We start from the raw sequence: 23,157 nt of genomic DNA on the forward strand, positions 1-23,157 counted from the left end.
GGAATACAATCTATAATTACCCAAAAACATACATAGTCTGCTGTTAGTAAGAATAAAATTATAGTAGGAATTTCTAGTCTTAGTCATAATAAATACCACTAATGCATTGACTTTGTTTAAATTGTCTAGAAGTTAACAAGTTTTACAGAACAAATTTTTATGGTGCATTTTTATACGTTCACTTTAAACAAGGATCTGTACAAGCATTAATGAGTTATGAGGATCCACTATTTTTGGAATGAGTCTTTACGGTTCGACAATGCTACCTAATTTTTATTACACCCTGTGTTTAACCTGGGATCTTCAACCTGTGTCCTTAATATAGTTCAAGCCACCAAGCCCACCAATACATTACCACTATATGCAAATAATGTTCACATTATTTGAGACAAAAAAGCACAGAATTTTCGTTTGAGTATCGCATCAATTTTGACTAGAATTTTTCGGTCGACTACCAAATTGTTCAAGTATCAAGTCATTTGACTATCGAGGTATCACTGTACACATTATACTACTAATTTTTGAATATTTTGATGCATTTCGCCTATTCAAACAGCATTCACATATTCATTTTGAGGCGTGGAGCAATAATTAGCTAGGATATGCGTTGCATCAAGAAAAAAAAACAGATAATATAACAACCATGGACAATTCTTCCAACTCACTAAAATTGCACGATGCATATCCATCATAAGTTCACTTGCTGCTGAAGAAGAAGCCGCACTTTGTGTACGAGGTTTATTCGCTGCCAAAACTAAATCAAGCATTTCTTCAATGTGTTTACCATGCTCCCATGCTGTTTGCAAAAGTTCAGCAAGAATCTTGGAATGAAAAAACAAAGGTAAGAAAAGTTGATACGAAAGGTAGCACTTCGATGGCATTGACCCAAAATGGCCAAAACTGAAAAAGCTGTTTTGAGAAAATGTGGAATCATATGTTTTTGATTTTCAAACTTCTGTAACTTTTTATTATAATTGGAAAATATTGCATTAGATTTCTAGCCTAAAAGCATCTATTTCTTTGTAATATTTTAAAATGATATAAGATATTGCACCAAATAATGATGAGGTAGCTGTTGGCATTGACAGCCTATAGCCTCAGAGTAAGGCTATAAAAAACTGAAAAATGCCTTTAGTTTTTTGAACGATTTCAAAACGAGTTTATTATTCCAGCGTAAACCGAATGAAATAAAATGAAAGGATTGAAACATTCGACGACTTGCAAATCTAGTTGCAATTAGTCTACCCAATTGTTTCTCACCTCTTTCTTTTCTTGCGGTTTCAATTCTGAATATTTGACTTCTTGTACTTCCCCAGTCTCAAGAAATCGAACAGCTTGAATTGAGCCGAGAGGAATAGGTTCTCGTCCTTCTTTCTTTACTACTTTACTATCAGTTGACGGAGGTGGTTCTTTCCTTATGGAAATTTTCGCTTCTTTATCATCCAAAAGTTCAGGTGCTTGCAATTTGGAACGATGTGGTCTGCACAGAAATATAAAGTTTCAACTAAAAAAATTGAGGACTTGCCGCTCTACTTAATTAAAACATAATTCAGTTTGGTAGGCTACACTTGAACTGAATATATCGGCCCCTGTGGTATTTTCAAATTAACTGAAAATCAACTTCAAAACAGAGGTTTCAGCCTTTCCCTATGAATATCAATATTGCTTATTTCAACATCTGCGATGAAATATGTAAAACAAGAGAGCAATTCTCACCGATATGGACACATAAAAAATTGTTCCTACGAATTAAAAAAAGACAAAATTTAGGGTGGAATATTGGGTCCCAGCATGTCTCAGTTGTTCAAAATGTCGCAGAACCGAAATCAATGACCATCCCATTTACGAGAGATTGAGTCCTATAGGACTCTGGGAGAAATTGAAAAAAGGCTTCTGCTAATTACTGCAACCATCAATCGGTCAGTTAATTGCAAAAAAAAGTAATTTTTTCTAACAACAACAACTTAGCAAAACAGCCTATATGTACAATTTGTGCCCAGTGAAGCAACCAGTGCCAGATATTGCAAGAGATAAGTCAATATTAGTGATTTTCATAGATGGTTTTATTTAAAGAAAATTCGAGTAAACATATCCATGTCTCAACAGTTGGTACAGCGTGCTAGGATTGTGTTAGGAATATATTTGCCACCGGTCCTCTAATTGTATGTAACTGTAACTGCATGTATTCGCAGGTTCAAATTCTTATAGTAGTACTGTAAATATGTTCGGTATGATTTCTAGATGGTGCACCTGGAACAAATAATTTGTCAACTATTCCAATACAAAACATGGACTGGTAACAGGACGAAAGGTTGTGGTTCGCAATACAATAAAGATTCTTATCTGTTTTCCTCTCCCAGTAATGAATATAAAAATTTTATCCTTTAAACATACCGGTGATAAGCATATGTACCAACATCTCCTGCATGAAGCATATTCCTGGTGACACGATATGGTGGTGGTACTGTTGATAAATTGTATGATGCTGGTTGATACAAATGTGGCAATAATGGATTCTGTCGATAAATAGTTTTGTCTTGAATCAAACCGCTTGTTCGTAGTTTTTGTAGCATTTCTAAATAAAGATTAATAAAAATGTTGTAGGCCTATTATTAAGTTATGGATAAATATTTTTTACAAGGGATCCTGGGTGCGTGAAGTTATTAAAATTAGGAGAATTGGAATCCTTTTTTCTTAAATAACCCTACCCAATTTAGTGGATCCTGTATGAGTTGGTGGACTTGTCTTGAGCAGTGGAATGACAAGATATCACTAAAAAGCTATTTACTCAGATATACATATTTTTTTAATTTTGTGAAGGTCATATAGCCTGACTTGATTATTCATTGGATCTACATGTCTATATATTTTAGCTTCCTCCCTTGTTTTAAAGTTCATTATGCTATATATTTGTATTTCTTATTAGCAGAGCAAACTCACCCTCATGTGTGGCAATTAGAAGTGGAAGAAAAACGCTTATTGCAAACATTGAGTAGGCCTATTGTCTTTATATTTCAAGTGTTCTTGACTTAAGCATTGGTAAGTGCCATTATGAATCCTTCAATTTAGAAATATTATCATAATTCATAATCGGTGTGTACTGAAACTTTAGCCATCATAAAACAATGAAGACTCGTGTCTTGTTTTGCAAAACATTGAAACCTATTGTAATTAAGTGTGTGGCGGACACAAAAGGTTGAAATTATTATCTCCTAACAAAAGAATGAAAAAGCTCTCGAAGGTGATTTGTAACATATTCATAAAAGACATTGTTGCATATGTCACTGTAATTTGACCAAAAGTCACACCCACAAAATGCTAATATATACAAAGAGCTTTCTAGCAAGATATATAGCGGGGATGACGAAGCTTTTATAATGAATGGGTCAAAAATTATATTTTAATTGAGAAAAAAAAACTTTGGTTATGTTAGACATTTAATCAAAATCTGTGTTCAGGAGAAATTTGCTGTTTTATCTTATTCCTCATTGGAATTGTGTACTTTTGATATTTACCCATAAAGCACTCACATACAAACAAAGGCGATTCCTGGTACCCAATTTTATGAAATTCATGTGTGAAAACATGTATTCACATACACTTAAAATACAGAAAAAAAGTTTATACCACTACTATAATGTGGTAAATATTGTCGTGGGTTCGAAAGAGTTTGGAAAGTAATTCCAATCTGGAAATATTTTATTTTTCAATCCCAAACGACGATAAGAGAAAAATCTGCAATCTCAAAATATTCTGCACCATACTTTAGTTAGCTTATTGTTAGATTGAGTTAAGCCAGTTTTATTATCAATTTTTATCACTGAAATATAAGTGTGTTTTTATATTAGCCTGTGACTTGGTAAATCACCAGAAAAACATGATGGAGCATGTATGTTTCATTCCTGATATAAAGTATATTACAAATTCTGTTAACTTAAGGAAATAATGATATGTTAAAGGCTACAATTTGTTAGAAACTCTAATATAGCCTATGACACTTAATTTATTGTAAAAAAATAAATTTCGCCTTATGACTTTTCTTGTATATTTTTGTGCTGAATTAAGTGGATGAGTCACTGAACAAGACTAACTACAACATCAATTTAGCAACAGAAGGATTGAAAAGCCTATGAACCACTGAGTAAATATATTAGATTATAAAAATTACCTTCGTGCCAATACTTGGACCATGCTGTGATGTATCTTTTAGGACTGAAACCTGGTCGAATCTTTCTTTCATCTTTCAATGATTTTGATTCGTGAATGAAACGCAAGTACAGATCATCACCTTGTTTATTGAAAAAGAATTTTAATGCAAGTTCATTTAGGACATTGAGACTTATATAGCCAACTTTGATATCTTTCCAACATCAAGCATATAGATATGCCGTTCAATATAAATATCCAGTCAATGTAAATAGATATACCCAAAAGATTATGACCTTGCCTGGGGTAAATATTTATAGGCTAGAATCCAGTCATCAATAACTAGCCATTTTATTGTTAAATCTAGAATATAATTGGGGATTGCTGGAGTGCTTCTGGTAGAATGATTTCCCATTGTATGATTATGAATGCTTCCACGCAAATAAATTTGTCTTTTGTGACCCCTCGTCAACTTTTTGTAATTTGTTACATGCATTTTATTTATTTCATGTCGTATCTTGGTTTTGCACGATGTAAATAAATAGCGGAATCTGAATCATATAATCCGTATTTCAAATTCCTAATTTTAGGAATAATTTAGAACAGTTTCATTTAGAAATTTATAATTTGAGCAATTGGAATTCTGACAGTTATCAAAATAAAAATAGTAAATTTCTGGAAGCTGTGAAAATAGAGAACCCAATAAACCACCGTTTATCTTAACTTTTCTGCATTTCAAACATATTGAATGTAAATTGACTTCTGTTTATCACTTGTTAAACATAACACAATTTATATCATATTCAATACTCCATATTCCCATTGTTTTGTTTCAGAATGTATTTGGAATAGTAGATCAATTTTTGGCAAATGCAACAACTTTTTAAATATAGATATTGAAATATTTTCTAATACCTCTTTTTCTATATTCAGGTCTATTTCCATACATAAGTATAGCAACTCTTAAATCATGCACTGTTCTCAGAGGATCATCTCCTTTTTCACTTTCTTCATATTTTGATGATGTTTCCCCAATGTCTTCCCATTGTTGCTGTAAAAATATAGAAGATAAGTTGAGATTTAAATATGTGTATCTGAAATGATTAGCTGTAAATTGAACTATTCCTATGCCGAACAATGAGTAGTTGGAGTTTGGCATTACTTTATATTGATAGTGAAGTCAGAATCGTCATTTTAAAATCCCATGGATAGAGAGTCAGAGCAGGAGTTGCAATTTCAATAAATATGGACAGAAATTCAGAGATCAATGACCATGCATTCTTGACAAGCAATTGCATAAACATCCATCAGAATTTGGTTTTATCAGTGGCAGTTCTTGAGTCAGAGTTAAAATTTTCCTGGAGTGGGGGGAGCCCCAGTGGAAATTTTTGTCAATTTGGAGTCAGGCACATTTTTATTGGCTCAGAATTCGGAGCTGTAAAGTAGAGTTTGCTGTCATGAAACTACCTTTACAGGATTGATTTTTAAAATACTCTTTTTTTAATTTTTTTTATGCATATGCTCGAGGTTTTTGTCCTTAACTACCCAAATTATCTAAAATATATAAAAGTAAATACTCTTTCAAGCAATTTCTGTTGTTGATGTTTTAAATCTAATCTTCGTTGTTCTTCTTGGATTGCTTTATTTGCTAATTCTTCAGAAAATATAAGAAGAGCACCTGCAGACAAAAATGTTTTTAAAACTTCAGTTCAGATTTAAGATACCATCAACATATAGTAGACATCAGTTTTAACATCAAATTTACCAAAATAAAGTCTAATTATATAATAAAATATAAATTTTGCCTCAAAATTAATTCTTTCTATGTGACTTAGTTGTCAGTATGAAATTGCTAAGTATTCAAATAAACAAACAATCTCCTTGAAGTATTTTGTATGTTTTGCTCAATCAAATTTATTAATTGAATGAAAATGTGTTTGAACCTTTTCTAGTAACAAATGTTTTATGTAATTGAAGAAGTTTTGTTTCATTTCCCCCAACTTGCAATAATGATTCATTTTCTTGCAATGCTTGCACCTGTAAAAATTAAAAAAAATCATTAAAATTATAGTATTAGTTATAGAGAGCTGCATGTAACCCATGGAACTATTTATAGTGGACTGCAACAAGAATAAACATTAGGTTGTCAAAAAAACATCATTCATCAGTATATGAGCAAATTGAAATAAAAATAAAAGCAATAGCTTTCAATCAAATTCTTCCTATGATAGTGCTTAATTTAAGGGCTGAAAATTTAAAATTAATTAGTCTGCAAAACTGAATGCTCCGAACAACAACAATAATTTATCAAAACAATTCAAAGGTCTATTTCATGGCCAATAATGATAACAAATTGTCATTGGCTAGAAGACAAAATTTTGTGCCAGACCGTCATAAACTTTGAAGCTTTCCCCAAATTCTATGTATATTTGAACAATATTTAGAGAAGTAAAAACCTAAAGTACATACATGATAAGGAGAATATGATTTTAAATTGTAATAATCTTCTGGTTCGAGATAAACTTCCAATTTTTCATGGCCATTTGTTACCACCTGAAAAAGTAGACATTTTTAGTATTCAAAATATTTCTGGGGACTAATAGAAAAGAAGATAATTAAGTAAAATCTTTCATAAATATTTTAGTGAGATAATAGGAGTGGTAGGATTTTCATATCTATCCTGAGCAAGAGGAAAAGTGATAAGACTGCTTGATCATACGATGAACCATGTCATATTGCCCGGTTATCGATCCATGTCACATATGAGCATTGCTAACCAGTTATTTGTTTCAGATGTATGAACTTGATGGTAGATAAAACTGTAACCGATGAGGAGCCTAATTGCCAATCAATATTCTTTCTAAATGTGATAGATTGTGACCTTGTCTGCTTGAATATCATGAAACAAAATAGTACATTTGCAGATCTCGGAGATTTGAATAGTCTTCGTACATCAACTCACACAATCACTCTCAAAATAAGAGAAACATATTTTACAATGGTAGGAAGGTAAACACCCATTTTCTCATATCTTGCTTGACCTTATTTTCTCACATTACAATTAATAATTACATACAGGTCTCTAAAACCAGAGTCAGTAGTAAATTTGAGACAGTGGTCTTCAGAGTCTCAAATCAAGTTTGAATCTTGAGACTTAAAATACAGTGACTCGAATCATGACTCAAAATTTGCTGAGACTTCACAAGAAACTTGCGACTATGGGTTTAGGGCCCTGTACCACAGGTACCAAACACTGCATCAATATACTGATATAATAGACTGTTTTTTGAATTACAACCAGTACCAGTAACTGAATAATATAATGAACAACCAATAATAGAATGCACCTATGAATAGTCTATAACCATAAAATTAGACCAGATTTCTTGACTACTGGACTAGTTTTAAGGATATTCTCAACAAAATATTAAATTAGAAAATGTGCGGTATATCAAATCATCAAAAATAACAAATTTAAACTATAGCTACAAAACTACGGTACCGGTACCGGTACCGTACATGCAGACATGACAAAATTGCGGTAAACTTACAGTTACTGACTTACCTGGCCAATTCCTTTTGCAAGTAATGACAGCGGTAGAGCCGAACTGCCCATTCCAAATGTTATACAATCATCAGTTTAAACTTTCAATTATATAACATACCAAATAATATTGCTGCAATGTTGAACGAGAGCAAGGAACCTCCAAAGAATGGAACTAAAATTGGCGATCTGCGTGCAGAATAAACGTATTGCGTCAAGGTACGGTACCGTAACCTGGGAAACGTCATCTGACAAGTTTGCCTATAAACTTCTTTATACCTATGAAACTGCTCCCGCTACATGACTTAAACGCACAGTTATTGGACACGTAGTGGACATAACGATCGTTTCAATATTATGTTGTTGTTGTTGTTGTCCTTGTTCTTTGACACGTTTTTAAAAAGTCGCTTTTCTCTTCATTTCAGCCTTTTTCTTCATTTCAAATTTTCAGTGGTTAAAGATAAAAATTTTCTCCAGAAGGCTATTACTTTTTTTTCGCTATGACGTCATCAAAATTATGTGACTCTACGTGTCCATATATTTGAGCATAGCTCTCTTGTTCAAGATTGCCTCGTTCACTTTCTCTTCTTGCAATATGGTGTCTTGGCAACCCTCCTGGGGACTTACTTGTTCGTGGCACAGGTCGCTTCTACATAACACAATATTAACAATGTATCCATAACTAACGAATCAAAGTGTATTTTATATATATACAGAGTGTCCCAATAAAATGTAAACATATGTATTGTATTAATGAATACGCGCTAAAAATATCTGTTAACGTGGTGTTTATCAGAATTTTATTATTTTAAAAGTATCATTTTTTGTTTCTCACTGCCTGTTCTCAAATTGGCGCCCATTTTTATCCGAGACAGTCCGCTCGACCGGCTTGTCTTTAGGACATGTTGGAATTTCTAAAATCATCTGTCCATCGCATCATAGAACGTTGTCACTGAAAACGTTATATTCCAATATTAATCCATGATCTTAATGACGATGATCCAGACCGAAGAATACAGTTTTGCGAGTGGTGTATACAACAATGTTAAGAAAATGCAGATTTTTCAACAAAGGTCGTGGTGAGTGACGAGGTCACATTCAAGTTAAATGATTCCATTAACCGCCATAATTGCACTTATTGGGGACCTGAGAATCCAAGTGTTACTGTCGACCGTCATTTCAATTTATCGGGAAATCCAGCTAAATCACAGCGTGGTTTATCATCAGAAGAATTGATTGTACGGTTCTTTTTTACCGCTACTGTAACCGGACCCATTCACTTGAACTTGCTACAACAATCTGCTATGCCAAGCATTAGGAAAAACTTGGGAGAACGAAGAGTTTTTTTTTTCAGCAAGATGGGGCACCTCAACATAACCATCGCGATGTATCCTATAGGCTATAGGTATCCCATTTCCTCCCGTTCACCTAACCTTACACCACTCGATTTTTTACTATGAGGATACCTTACCAACATTACCAATTAATATGTTCTCGTTACTGTTGTTGCTGTCTAGCGCAGCGCTAGCCCACTTACTGGAGGTGAATGCGTTATTCTGTTTGTTTCCCGCAATGTATCACATGTAAAATCAATACTAATTGGTCCTGTTCTGAAGTTTACATGAATGTAACATTGAACAACGTCTTTTTGATGAAGGTGTTATCTACAGAAAAGCATGCTTGGGCGAATGAGTAAATTCTCAATCCTTGAAAACGGCAGGCTATTTAATTATTCTTTCTTTCTTTTGCTGTATAAAAAAATCTGAATTCGAATTATTTGTATCGTTAACGTCAATTCCTTTCTATTTTTTCAAACTTAACCCGATATTTGGACAGAGAATATGAATGAACTCTCGATGAACATGAATGCGCATAAACTCTCGATGACAATATGGTCAATGAAGACAGCCGGGATAGCTTTAAATGTAGGCCTATGTAGTAAAATCGTAAAATGTAAAGTTACAAAATCACAGCTAAATCGTTGTTGTCTCTGGAGGCGTCCCTCTTTGAATTCACAAAAATATGGTAACCCTAGCTATGAAACCTGCAACAGTTGCTGAATTGGGAGAAACCATTGAGCTTGAGTTCATCCAAATTCCAAGGGATTTAATTGTTTCATAATGTGTGCGGTTCTATTGCTTTGCGTTGTCAGTAGTGTCCCGATCAAAATGAGCGTGAGTTTGAAAACAGGCGGTGAGAAAACAAAAAAATATTAAATAAACACCATGTTTGAAGTTATATTTAATGTGTATACATAAATTCAATACATGCGTATATATTTTATTCGGACACCCTGTATAAATGCTGAGGACTATTATTTTTCTACCCAAGCCCTAGTAGATTCATTTATTGTTGACTCACCTCATTACTTATCGATTTTAATCGTTACTTATCGATTTTAATCGGTAAGTATGTTGATAGGTATTTGTCTGTCTGTCTGTCTGTTAGATGCACGCGATATCTCACGAAAGCAAGATTAAATCTGCTCCAGAATTTGCATGTGCATTCATCATATCTCGGACCAGAAGCCCATTGATTTTGGGCGAATTATGCCGTATAATTAGCGAGTTATCAATTATCAATTAATTAGTGATGGGACACAATGTGTCCCTATGGAGTAAGAGCGCTGTTTTGGGGGATTTCCTAACTTTCGATCAATAAGTCTTCGGTCTCTGATCTGACCGATATTCTCGTTAACACATTGTGTCATTGAGCGACATCTGTCCCTGAGATAGACTAACATTGCCAAATACCTGATAAATGTTTCAATGCCTGGCTTGGTATGTTTTATAGCGCGTAAGATCAAAGGCAGCTCATTGCATAGACCTTGCAAGTTGCAATACAATTAGAACAGCAAATTTAGCTGCTTGCAATTGCCACCACGAATATTTGCGCCGAAACTATTACCATATTTTAAAATCTTATTATTACTGTGACGTTATTGAATTAATTATTGTTTGTCCTTGCGTTCATAAGAATATGACCGAATGGTTAATGACGCTGAGATCTGGTATGACAAGTTTCACCACGGCGTAATCAAAACCACAAGTTAAGCTATTTGCAATGACCTTCTAGATATTTACAGCGTGAACAGTAATATTTTATGAAGTTTTATTATGCCTGTGGCGTTCTTGTTTAAAAACCGTTTGATACTCATGTTTATCAGAATGCAACTCAACAGAATGAAACGTCATTGGAAACTGGTATGGCATGTTTCCCTGTGACGTATGCAAGACTTAATTACAGTTTGTCCTTATGCGGATTAACACAAGTATGAAATCAAGTTTGTTGTATATAGAATGAGTTTTTTATGAAAACGCAATGAAGGGAGGAATTTTGCTTTGTATTTGCTGGAGAATTGCTAAAATTCTTTAGTTCCACACTCATGAACTGCTTCTACTGTACAAAAGCGGCGGGAGTGCGACTTGTGCATAACATTAGCTAAGAATCCATTAAAGATTATCAAATAAAGTACGGGTATAGTGAGAGCATAGGGTTCCAATATAGACGAAAGGGGAAATTTAACAAAAGAGATTGGGAACCACTGCGTTAAGATATCTTAACGGTTTGCTGCCCTGGAAGAAATCCCGATGCAGAGAGTATAGAGAGAAGGATATGAGTTAGAATATTCTAGTAAGGCGTGGTAATAGTATTACGGTACTAGTACCCGGTCTACTCCAGTTCTATTCACACACGAAGTTTAATTGTTGATGCAGGAAAGTCGTGTTGGAAATCGTCAGGCCTGTCCCGTTTTAGGCGATACAGAAGGACTCAAAATATAACAATGAACTAGGACAGAAATAATACCAACGAGAAGCCTGCAGTCAGACGACGTAAGATGGAAATGACTTTAAGGCAACATTACAGAATCAAAAAATAATGAATCAGGAATATTAAAAAGAGTATTGAACTGTCAGCAGATACTGCAAATACTATTACTACAAATTCAAATTAAATGATAAATGAGAATTGAAACTATAGTTTTAATACTATATACGCATAATAGGTTGTAATGTAATACGATTTGTTAGAACATGCCAATGATTAACGTTCCTTTTTAAACATCAATTTAATGGCGTATTATTGTTTTTATTTTGTGCATTATGTGCATACTGTTTTAAGAATATTGGTCTCATAAATTGCAAACCCGTTCATGCGTGATTTGTGTTTTTCCTGATAAATTTTTTTATTATTAGTTTCCGTGCACAGAATATACCAGCATAGTTTTGGTTTGAGTTTGTATGTATGTTAAACCACTTTCAGCAATGCCCAATCAATGTAAGGTTTTGTTCCATGGCTTCATGACATTGCATTCCACAAGCTATGTTTGTCTTTCTAATAGATTGAATCGGCCATTATTAGCTAAAGTGTTGTTTTAAAAGTAGCCTACAATAACCCGGAATTTCGATACCTTGGCGTATTTTTGTGTATTTGTTTCTGGTCCAAACTTCGTTTGAAAGGGTGTTTGTTTTTGTGATTTTTTCATAAGTGCGTGCTAGTGAGCGGGCACCTGATATTTTTCATGTTTCACACTCTTGCAGCGGTTTCACTCGCTCTCCAGAATTCCCCATTATTATTTTAAGTGTATTGAATAGTTTTCAAACTTAACTATCCATCTATATATGTAATTTAAACGGTCACCTGTGAAAGGTTTGTCCAAAAAAATCGAAAAAAAATAACCATAATGCACTGAAATTTTCTCCTTTATTAGCTTTGATATTGCTAAACTGTTAATTTCATTGATTTCTTAAACCATTTTGCAGGATATGCATATTTGCAAAATTAAATTGATATATTTGAAATCATATTAATTTAGGGCAAGCAAAAATATCTTAAACAGAATGTCGGTTCTTTCTGCTATTCTCAAAACACTTTTTGTGAGTTTTGGAATTGGAGGAAAACTCATCAGCAATGAACGTGAACTAAACTCGGACGCTCAACAACAACCCAGTGTAAGAATTATTGAACCAGTATTTCGGAAAGTTTGTGATGGGTTACCAACATCGGAAGGTCCAGTTTTTGATACAAAAGGAAATTTTTACGCTGTTTCTCCAGGCACTAAAAGAACCAATAATGGGTAGTTTATTATACTCTTTTATCGAATATTTGAAGCCACACAACAATGCCAACTGAGCAATACTAGCAAAGGATATTATTTAACGCTAAAGTTTATGTCATTAAACAGACTAGCAATGGCGACTTTAGTAGTGAAATTAAAACTTAGTACTTCCAAATACCAAGTGCAATGGGCACGAGAATTGCAAATTTTGGTGAAACATCGGGCCCCACAAAAATTGCATTTAGCGACTTTTTGTATCTTTTAGTACTGACAATTTGAAATCAAACACTTCGAGTCCGTTAATTGCAATAGGCGCTGATCTAGAATGCATGTAAAATTCTAAACTTATCTTTGCGTTATAGAAGTGTAGACGAATCTCAGTTTCGGGATGAATGGGCAGGAAAACTACATAAAATAAACTTGGAAACTGGCGAAAAAACTGACATGTGCACTGCTTTAGTAAACGGATTTGGTGGAAGACCTGCAGGATGCCAATCAGATAAATTTGACAACATTTGGATTGCGGATATTAGACTAGGACTTCTCAAGTATTCTCCTGGAAGTAACGATTGTCAACTGGTATTGTAATTACTCTCTTTTTTTTCGTGTCGCATTTTATAAAATTTGTCACCACCCTCTTAGTCTTATATGCATACACAGAATGTAATCAAAGATTAGAACTGTGATCTTTTTGGTTGTATACGAGTACGGGGATACAGCCGGGATTTTCGAAAGCGGGATTCAAAAATACAGATTCAGCGCATTGGAAACTGCATGTGAAGCAGTCGGCACGAATACGCACGACACCGGTTGAAAAAGCCGACTTTCTCAGCGAAAAAAATTAATATGCGCAAAATTTTCAAGCAATGACCAAAATAAACGTTTAAATTGTCATGCCATATTATTTGTAATAAAATAAACTCGTGGTTGCGACGATTTACATCAAAATAACAGCACTGTTCAAGAGCAAAATTCAATGTCATATAAATATGACAATGTCAAATATAATGTCTTATGAATATGATATTAGATTTTATATGATCATCACTTAAATCGCTGTATATATTTATATATTGAATCTTTTATATGATAACTTGACATTGGCTGTGTGTGTACAATACTTGAATGACTAAATATATGTTGAGGTGACTATATGTTTATGACATTGAATTTTATATTTGCATCATTAAATGGCCGTATATGTGCTTAGAGTTAGCTGTATATGCATACGACTTTTGTATGTAAATGCATATGACATGGGATTTTGGGTACTCCTGAAGTATGCGCACCAAGATGTTGCACAACCTGAACCCTAACCTGGTACACAACCTGGGTTCAGGTTGTGCGCCATCTTGGTGCGCATACTCCAGGAGGTAGGATGTCCGGATTTTGTATGTACATCACTGAAATGGCTCTGTATGTATTTTGAGTTGTCTGTGGAAGCACATCACATTGATTTTGTATGAAAGTTATTTGTATGGCTGTATATATATATTGAGTTGACTATGTATATGCATAGAACATTAGCTGTGTATGTACATTACTTAAATTGATATCTATATATATTATATTGAATTAGCTGTATATGCACATGAGATTGAATTTTGTATGTACATCACTTAAATGGCAGTATATGTATATTGTGTGGCACACACAACTCCATGTTGATTGACACTTGACATGCACTATTCAAATTTCTAAACTTACCCCAAATTCCTGAATGATTTTTTATGTCATTGGCCATCCACAGCCTTGCACAATCTTTTGCATTGTAGGTGAGCAACAAGGACGATGATGGAAACCTCCTTCATGGCTGTAACGATCTTGTTTTCGATAAAAATGGTAATTTATGGATCACGGCACCCGGTTTGGAGGTCGCTCCAGCACAAGGGGAAGAAGCAACGGCATATACGGTATATACGTTTAACTTAAGTTTACTAAAATGACTAAACACTCTTGTTACACTTATACAACTTCTCAAACGTCTTCCTCAGACAACATTGTCAAACTATATAATGAGGGAAAGCGATAACGGATTTTGCGCATATTTATCCTTCGTACATGCTTTTGCTCTGGTGGATCCGTAATGCAAGGAGGATGTAGCAATATGAAGATAACTATTTCAAGTGAATCAAGAGGCTTGCTCGTACTAGCACAAATAAATTTCTGTGACGTTTCTTCTGACTAAAGTCAGACGTTCCCAGGCTAACATAATTCATCTACAGAAGGAAATGCGATAGCGTGTACATTGCCAAATGTGTGTAGCAACTCTGTTGAACTCTTACACTATGCATGCGAGCAACCAGCAAAAAATTATGAAAGATGATTTACAAAATTATTTGTATTTTTATAAATGTATCCGCTTTCGAATTTGAACATTTGCAATTAACTTTTTACTACAACAGATAATTGGCGGAAATTTATATTTCCTTGAACAAGGTCACTCGACTCCAAAAGCGATGAATGAATCATTCCAATTTGTGAACGGAATTGCTATAAAGGATGATTTACTATTGGTGGCTGAAACAATGAAGAGGCGCATTTTAGCATTTGACATCGTATCAAAAGGAGAACTGGCCAATAGACGAGTTTGGGCTAATTTGCCAGAAGGTAATATCGTCACGCTAATAACCGAATTGCGTAAGCCATTTTAGCAATTTTGAGAAGAACGTAAAAAACTTCATAATGATATTGTTATGCCATTGAGAGTCAATAATTTGCCATGGTTCAATTTTTTGATCGTAGCCGGATTTAAGTTTGTATGACGCAGTTAAGTGACGTCATAATGGCGCACTGTGACTTAGGCAGAAATGTGTATATGACTTGGGGACATACGCAATTTTGCAACTTAACTATATGCACCAGTCCTGAAAACTAAATATTCCAAAAACGAATGTAATTCTCAGTATCTACAATGTCCAATCATCAAAATACCTAATCGATTTCAATTACATTATTTTTTATTTTTAAAAAAAACGCGTTCTACACCCCCACCGAAATAAGACTAAAATTAAATACAAAGAATAAAACAGCAATGCACCCAATATAAAAGCCGACCAAGGTGAATTGGACTCGGACAGTGAATATCGCAAGTGCACGTCTTCCTATACTGCAGTATAAATTCAAATTAATACGCGCTAAGCTAGAATCCGAGATGCAAAAACTCGAAAATACTTCGCCGATGTTAATTTGCCTTTGTGACGTCAAGATAGTCATGCGGTAACAAGGATAATTCATTATGACGAATCAATTGCACAAATGTGCATGTCATACTAAATCTCCATTTTTATGGGTTTCGAAATTCTTAAAATAAAATCTGAGTTAACAGACAGGTTACATTACATAAATACCTATTTTATAAAAAAAACTCAAAATTGCCAAAAATGACTTACGCAATTCGAGTATTAGCGTGACGATATGTATTTATCGTTCAAGCGCGTTGCCAGCTGAACCTTTTTGAGCGAGGTACGGGGGCAAATTGTTCCGAACAAGGCCAGGTAGAAGAGTCACTGATATCTGACTATACGAAAGAAGCCTACCCAATGTATTTTCACCCTCGGTGAGGGGGGTTTTGATTTGAACACCAAACGTGTAATCTGCAATGCCGAAACAGTTAATTTTCACGCTGCTTTATCCGCTAGGTGGGTATTTAAACTAGCAGCGATATTGTCATCTAGCAAATTTAACAACTTTAAACCTCTACCGTGCTTAATATAAATCTAATTCAAATGTGTATTCAAAAAATAAAATACATAATTATAACACTACATAAGTTCATTCGTCGCTTCCCACTAGATAAGCTAGAAACTATACTGTACGATTGTTCCCTCCGTCGTTGATTCTTTCACGATCGCAATGAATAACACACAAACCTGGAAGGCTCAGGGTCCTTGTTGAACGCAACAGTTTCGTGACCCGTTTCATGCATGAAAAGATCGTCTGCCCTAACCGTTGTTGCTGGTAACGCATTGATGATTTTGATCGCTCTGTGCACACTAGGGTAATTCCGAGCAAGCAATAAAAGCTCCCGCAAACGAATAGAGCAAAATAGTATTAATTAAGAAGTATGCACGAGTTTGTCTCACTGCAAATGCCAAGGAGTGGTTTTTCAAAAAAAAATTCATTGTACATTGTCCTCATTAATTTCAATTTATTGCCAGCATCATTTTTCAGCTGTATACAATAATCCTATGAAAATTGGCGGGCCGGATGGAATGGATTTTGATAATCGTGGAAGACTGCTGGTAACACATCATGGAAGCAGTCACATTGAAGTTTTTTCAGCAACTGGAGTTTTAGAAGCCAGAATCAAATGTCCATTTTTGAAACCCAGCAATTTGCATTTCAAACCTGGTAGTCGAACTTGCTACGTTACAGAACACGAATTTGATGGAGTATGGGAGTTCCAGTGGGAAACTGAGGGGAGGCCAATGAACTATTTTAATGAATAATATATATATTTGTGTTACATTCGTAGCTGCCTGACCGTACTTGAACCATGGAAATATTTTAAACAAATTATGTAGGCTGTATATGCATATGACTTGGACGTATGGTTTACAACAGCGAATTAAAACATGACATTAAATTAACATTATTGAGATATCTTAATATTTCCGGGATGATCATAATATTCCAATACATTTAATTGTAGAGATGTAACTATTTATTTTTCTCAAACGATGTGACAGTCTTGCAAGTAATTTTCTTTTTTCGTTCATTTTCATTATTTCTGGAACCCCTTAAAAATATATTGTTTCACGCATGTAATACGAAATCTCCCAACTGGAAGAAGTAGAAATCGGCGAGTGTAAACTGTGCATACACATTTTCATTTCAATTAGACCCGTCAAAATGATAGACCGAATGTCGATATCTAATTTTTGAAGATGCTCATCATTGTTAAAGACCTGCTCCATCTTTGACGCCGCAGAATTGCTCAGCATAATATCAGCACACTCTACCAGACAAGGCTTTACTAATGTCTCGCCGATGTTGGGCTTTTTGGTCCTTGTCATTCGCAATGCAACTGCGAAGGCGCAGTCACTATCACCTTTTTGCGTATCTGAAACTGCGATTTGTTTACCAAACTGAGAATGGATCTTTGAAATATATTGCTTCAGTTGATGGGGCTTCATAGAACCTTTGGGTAGTGTGATAAATAAAAAATGAAATGAAATAAAAACGGAATAAAAAATGCAAAAAGAAAAAAAATTGAAAAAAAAAACGTAAATGAAAAGGTTAACATTAACTTATAACATTATTATAAATATATTACTTCTAGTTGAGCTCGTAGCATGGAGAATTTATAGAACATTTTCGTTTCGAATTTATTGAATATTGCTCAAGAAAATCAGTAATGAGTTAGAAATCCATGGAACACCGTTTGTGCGCGTAGGATTATGCATGACAACATCGGTCCCAAGCAGAAGCAAATTTTCTCAAAATAAAAACGCGTGACAACGATGGGCCACGAGGCGGCCTATCGTTGTCAACCATTTTATTTTTTTTCACGTTTCTTTTCTTTTTTTTTCAAATTTTTTTTTTTATTCCGTTTTTATTTTATTTTCGTTTTTTTTTTTTTTTTTTGAATCTTACGCGTGACAACGATGGGCCACCATAGTAGTGTCTTGAGGCAAACAACTCATTGCGGCAGATAGGCTACTCAAAATTTTTCTTTACAAACGTGAAATTGTTGCCGAGACAACTATGATCGTACTTTTTACTTTACGTACTCGGGCCAGCTTCATGGCATATATTCATTTGATTTCCATTGTGTAATATTTATTAATTGGGTTATTGTGCGTATACTTTAGAGGAACATTCATTTCCCACCAGCAGCCCTCAAATTCCCCACTAGTGGGAAATTTCCCATCGATTGGAAACCACTACGCTAGATGATGTGAAACGCAATATAAAGTAATATTCCAATGATCCAAATTTCAAAATTATGAGCTGTTGATCGCTACTGCTACTCTATTCCGGAAACGACAAGAAGCGAATCGTTATTATGCGCAAGTGCGATGTTTGCCGCGGTAGACATAAGCTAATATTTTCACATGGACATTGATTTACAACCAACAAAATCAATGTCAATAACCATAATGATCCTGACCTACCAGTTTTCGGTACCGCTGTGCGTGCAGCAAAGCGTGCCCACCATCACCAAAAAAAGAAAGATACAATTTCGTAACTTCAGGTGCTTCCTAACCCCAAATGCAAATTTTAAGTAGCTATTTCTTGACTGAAATGCACATTTCACGTTTTTAATTTGTATAGTCTATTGAATCCCGTATTGAAATATTATTTTTTTTTCTCAAACTTGAGAACCATTGAATTTCGTAGGCCATACGAATGTTATCGTATGAGCTTGGCTGAGTTTGTCAAAATATGAACTTGAGTTTATTTAAATTATGTATGACCATGTTCACTAAAAGCACACGCATAGCAATTGTTAGTAAACGTGATACGTTGATTTTTTATTGGCAAACTTTTGTTTTGAACAATAACGTGATTTGATAACTTATTTGATTGATCTATGTATATTACTTGTTCCTGCCTATTAGGCGACGCACAAAGGTTGATTAAGATCGCACATCATGCCAAACGCTTGGTCATCAACGTACAACATTCATGAGGTTGTGGCATTGTTTCAGAGATCTTGAATTCTGTAATCGGATCAATGTAGTTTTGTATGACATTTTTTTTTCTAATTTGTATCCAGGATTATTTGTCGCTTCCAGTACGTACGCACATTATTTTCGAAAATGAACATTACAAAGGACAAGCGGAAAACTAGGATTAGTAAAGCCCATGTAGACAATGTTCTAGTCTTGGCTTCATCCAGTGTGTCGCCTGATGTCGAGAAGCTATCAAGCGTAATGCAACAACAAGTGACACATTAAATGTCATTTGTAAATTTTTTGGGTGGTAAGACGACTTGAGTCCAAAAGTCGTCGCATGGTTCGATCGCTTTAATTAAAATCTACAATTTCAACTTCTGATCTGTGTAAAAAATGTGATTCATCAGCCACCTGTTCGTTTTTCAACTTTTATAAAAAAATGTGTACGGCCCGCCAAGATTTGTAAGTAACCCTTAACTTTGACAACAAAGGGTTGCCTACCCCTGGTGTGAACCATTGAAAAAGACGGGCCCTGAATATAACAATATAAAACAGTTATTAAGTTCGTACTTTTTCAATTTGTTTGATTTCCAACGGAGTATCTTCGGCCGGCTCTGCTTGCCAATTCTGCTTTCTATAAATCAAATTGACTGCAACTGCACACATTTCATCAGATGCTTTTTCAAATACTCCAATACTCCCACCGTGTGACAAACATGTCTGAACAAAAGTCATATAATAGCTTAGTATCAACTACTATTAATTTAGGTCTCTGCTTAAGATAGTTATTTAACCCGATGTCAGTCATTCAAAGCTTGCAAAGGTTTTAAAATGCCAGCTCAAGCCCCATAAACGGCGCTCCAGAAGGGGTGTCTCCAAAATGTCGTGTCCCACTTGTCCCACGTGTCCCACTTGTCCCGCATGTCCAACTTGTCCCACTTGTCCCACTTGTCCCACGTGTCCCACTTGTCCAACGTGTTCCCGTGTTCCACTTGTCCCACGTGTCCCACGTGTCTAACTTGTCCCACTTGTCCCGCGTATCCCACTTGTCCCACTTGCCCCACTTGTCCCACTTGTACCACGTGTCCCACTTGTCCCACCTGTCCCACTTGTCCCACGTACCACTTGTAACAAGTGTACCAATTGTACCACGTGTACCACTTGTAACACATGTACCACTTGTAACACATGTACCACGTGTACCCCTTGTCCCACGTGTCCCACTTGTCCCGCATGTCCAACTTGTCCCACTTGTCCCACGTGTCCCACTTGTCCCACGTGTCCCACTTGTCCAACGTGTTCCCGTGTTCCACTTGTCCCACGTGTCCCACTTGTCCCACGTGTCTAACTTGTCCCACTTGTCCCGCGTATCCCACTTGCCCCACTTGTCCCACTTGTACCACGTGTCCCACTTGTCCCACTCGTCCCACTTGTCCCACGTACCACTTGTAACAAGTGTACCAATTGTACCACGTGTACCACTTGTACCACTTGTAACACATGTACCACTTGTAACACATGTACCACGTGTACCCCTTGTACCACGCGTCCCACTTGTACCACGCTCCCCACTTGTACCACGCGTCCCACTTGTATCACGCGTCCCACGTTTCCCACTTGTCTCACTTGTCCCACGTGTCTCACTTGTCCCACGTGTCCCACTTGTCCCACGTGTCCCACGTGTCCCATTTGTCCCACGTGTCTCACTTGTCCCACTTGTCCCACGTGTCCCACTTGTACCCCTTGTGCCACGTACCACGTGTACCACTTGTAACACAGGTACCAATTGTTCCACGTGTACCACTTGTAACACGTGTACCACTTGTAACACATGTACTACTTGTAGCACGTTTACCCCTTGTATCACTTGTAACACGTGTACCACTTGTAACACATGTACCACGTGTACCCCTTGTACCACGCGTCCCTCTTGTACCACATGTACCCCTTGTGCCACATGTCACACTTAACCCACGTGTCCCACTTTTTCACGGGCCCCACGTGTCCCGCGTGCCCCACTTGTCCCATCGACTTTTATTGCCGATATCGGTCGGGGGAGGAGGTATCGGTCGTGTTATTCTATGCGTTATAACGTAGCGCAATAAACATCGCCAGACTTTTTTTCGTATTTACCATATTTTTTTTTTGGTTATCGCTGATAAATACGAATTTGTAACTAATATTGATTGCAATTCTATAAGGCGTATTTCCTTCCCTGGTTTCCCGACTCATTCACTTTTATTATACAAATCACAGCGCATTGTAAAGCAAATCAGGTACAGGAAGAATTAACCGACGGCTATCGCTAACAGGTTGAACCGATAAATGTAAGAATTTTTCTTTTTGTTTTCTTTTTGCGCCTATCATATTTTGGGACCTTAATTTACAAACTGTGATACAAATCGTACAAAAAAGATAAAAACCAGCATAAAATTAATTTGTGTTTGGAATGCACTCCTTAATAGTTGTCTTTGACATCGTCGCCGATGTGAAATCAACTTTCTGTCCAAAAAATAAAACCAAACTACGATATCCGCCGTTGCATGAGAATTATATTTACTAGTGAATAAAAAGTGCTTTAATATAGGTTATCAGCATTGATTGGGATGTCAAGCCGCCGAAAGGATTGCAGTGACAAAAATATTTACTGCGGCCTTGGATTATGACAAAATTATAAAATAAAAAACGCAGGATTGTGACGAAGTTTTCATCCTTCAAGTAATTCCGAAAAATTAATTGTCACGGCGGCTGACATTTCAATTACGGTTGTTTGAAATGACAATACTCATTATTCAGTGTTGTGTTCGTTGAAAATATTCGAATATTTCGATTAAAAAAATATTTACCTACAACTAATTACGGCGCATGTTAATAATAATCATTGAATGGCAATTAAAAATCAATCTGTTTACATTAAATTCCGAGTAATAGTTTCACATTTAATGCATTTGATCGGCGCTACATGCGAGCGTGTTTTTGTACTTGTAAACGATTTTGACGCTACTGACATCCGCGAGTTATACTTCTCTCCCAAATTAATTTTCACGACTTCTAATGTTTTATTTTCAAATGTGGGTACAACTGACTACGGATTAATGGTCGATATTTGAAATAGGGCTTGCAAAATATTCATTATAAACCGCCAGGTAAAGAGAGGCGGGCTAAACGTAACTTTGGAATTTCGCTGTGAACGACGCATTCTTTTCAGCTTATTAAACGCCTTACGTCGTCGTGAATTGACCCCCCTCCCCCGTTGGAAAAATTTTGGCTGTGCCCATGTCGGTATTTATCTGATATCAACACGGCTATATTCCGGCACTGATAGACCAGGTCATACATTGTCACCCATGTTATCAATAACCAAAAATTTCGTGCTTGCTTTTACCAGAAATTCTAGTTTGCTGAATGAAAGTGCGACCCGCGGTTTTACTCAGTTATCTTTATCTGGCCCTCCTGTATTAAAGGTTGCACACGCTTGGTTTAAACTACTTAAATCGATTGTACCGTAAATTGCTTTGCAACCTAGTGTAAGTATGAAATGTTCCACCACAACACTTTTACAATATATGATAGTTTCAGCAAACGTGTTGTTGCGAACAAGCGCAAGGATTGTGGATTGTGACGTCCACCACGAAACGATATTGTTTGTCGCACATGCAAAAAAACAGGCCACATACAGAAGCACTGCAACTTTGGGAAACAAAATGAACGAACGGAGGGGGCGACGAGACCAATTATTACGTCAAGACCAAGTGGAACAGAACCCGCGCCATCTTCACCTGAAG

General features: G+C 35.8%; 2 protein-coding genes across 4 annotated transcripts in view; one reads left to right on the forward strand and one right to left on the reverse strand.

The window, feature by feature from the left end:
* The window catches only part of LOC120337708 (uncharacterized), a 43,003-nt gene extending 34,998 nt beyond the window's left edge, over window positions 1–8,005 (reverse strand). For 2 of the 3 annotated variants that reach the window (XM_078111177.1, XM_039405585.2), the window contains exons 1-9: window positions 7,712–8,004; window positions 6,616–6,699; window positions 6,090–6,183; window positions 5,724–5,824; window positions 5,062–5,197; window positions 4,169–4,288; window positions 2,395–2,575; window positions 1,261–1,480; window positions 666–821 (exon numbers count right to left, since the gene is read on the reverse strand). In XM_078111177.1, coding sequence (XP_077967303.1) covers window positions 666–821; window positions 1,261–1,480; window positions 2,395–2,575; window positions 4,169–4,288; window positions 5,062–5,197; window positions 5,724–5,824; window positions 6,090–6,183; window positions 6,616–6,699; window positions 7,712–7,762 — 1,143 coding nt within the window. In that variant the 5' untranslated portion in view covers window positions 7,763–8,004. Of the gene's footprint in view, window positions 1–665; window positions 822–1,260; window positions 1,481–2,394; window positions 2,576–4,168; window positions 4,289–5,061; window positions 5,198–5,723; window positions 5,825–6,089; window positions 6,184–6,615; window positions 6,700–7,711 lie in introns of all 3 variants that reach the window. The other variant, XM_078111170.1, reaches the window with a different exon arrangement.
* Window positions 8,006–12,473: 4,468 nt separating this feature from the next.
* LOC120344980 (diisopropyl-fluorophosphatase-like) lies at window positions 12,474–19,024 on the forward strand. The gene is made up of 5 exons (XM_039414334.2): window positions 12,474–12,767; window positions 13,112–13,328; window positions 14,525–14,662; window positions 15,155–15,359; window positions 16,923–19,024. Exons 1-5 carry the CDS (start codon window positions 12,532–12,534, stop codon window positions 17,198–17,200), a joined length of 1,074 nt encoding a protein of 357 aa, XP_039270268.1. The 5' UTR covers window positions 12,474–12,531; the 3' UTR covers window positions 17,201–19,024.
* Window positions 19,025–23,157: the final 4,133 nt, after the last annotated feature.

The sequence above is a fragment of the Styela clava genome, chromosome 1 (assembly GCF_964204865.1).
Source record: "Styela clava chromosome 1, kaStyClav1.hap1.2, whole genome shotgun sequence".
In the NCBI taxonomy this organism is placed as follows: Eukaryota; Metazoa; Chordata; class Ascidiacea; order Stolidobranchia; family Styelidae; genus Styela; species Styela clava.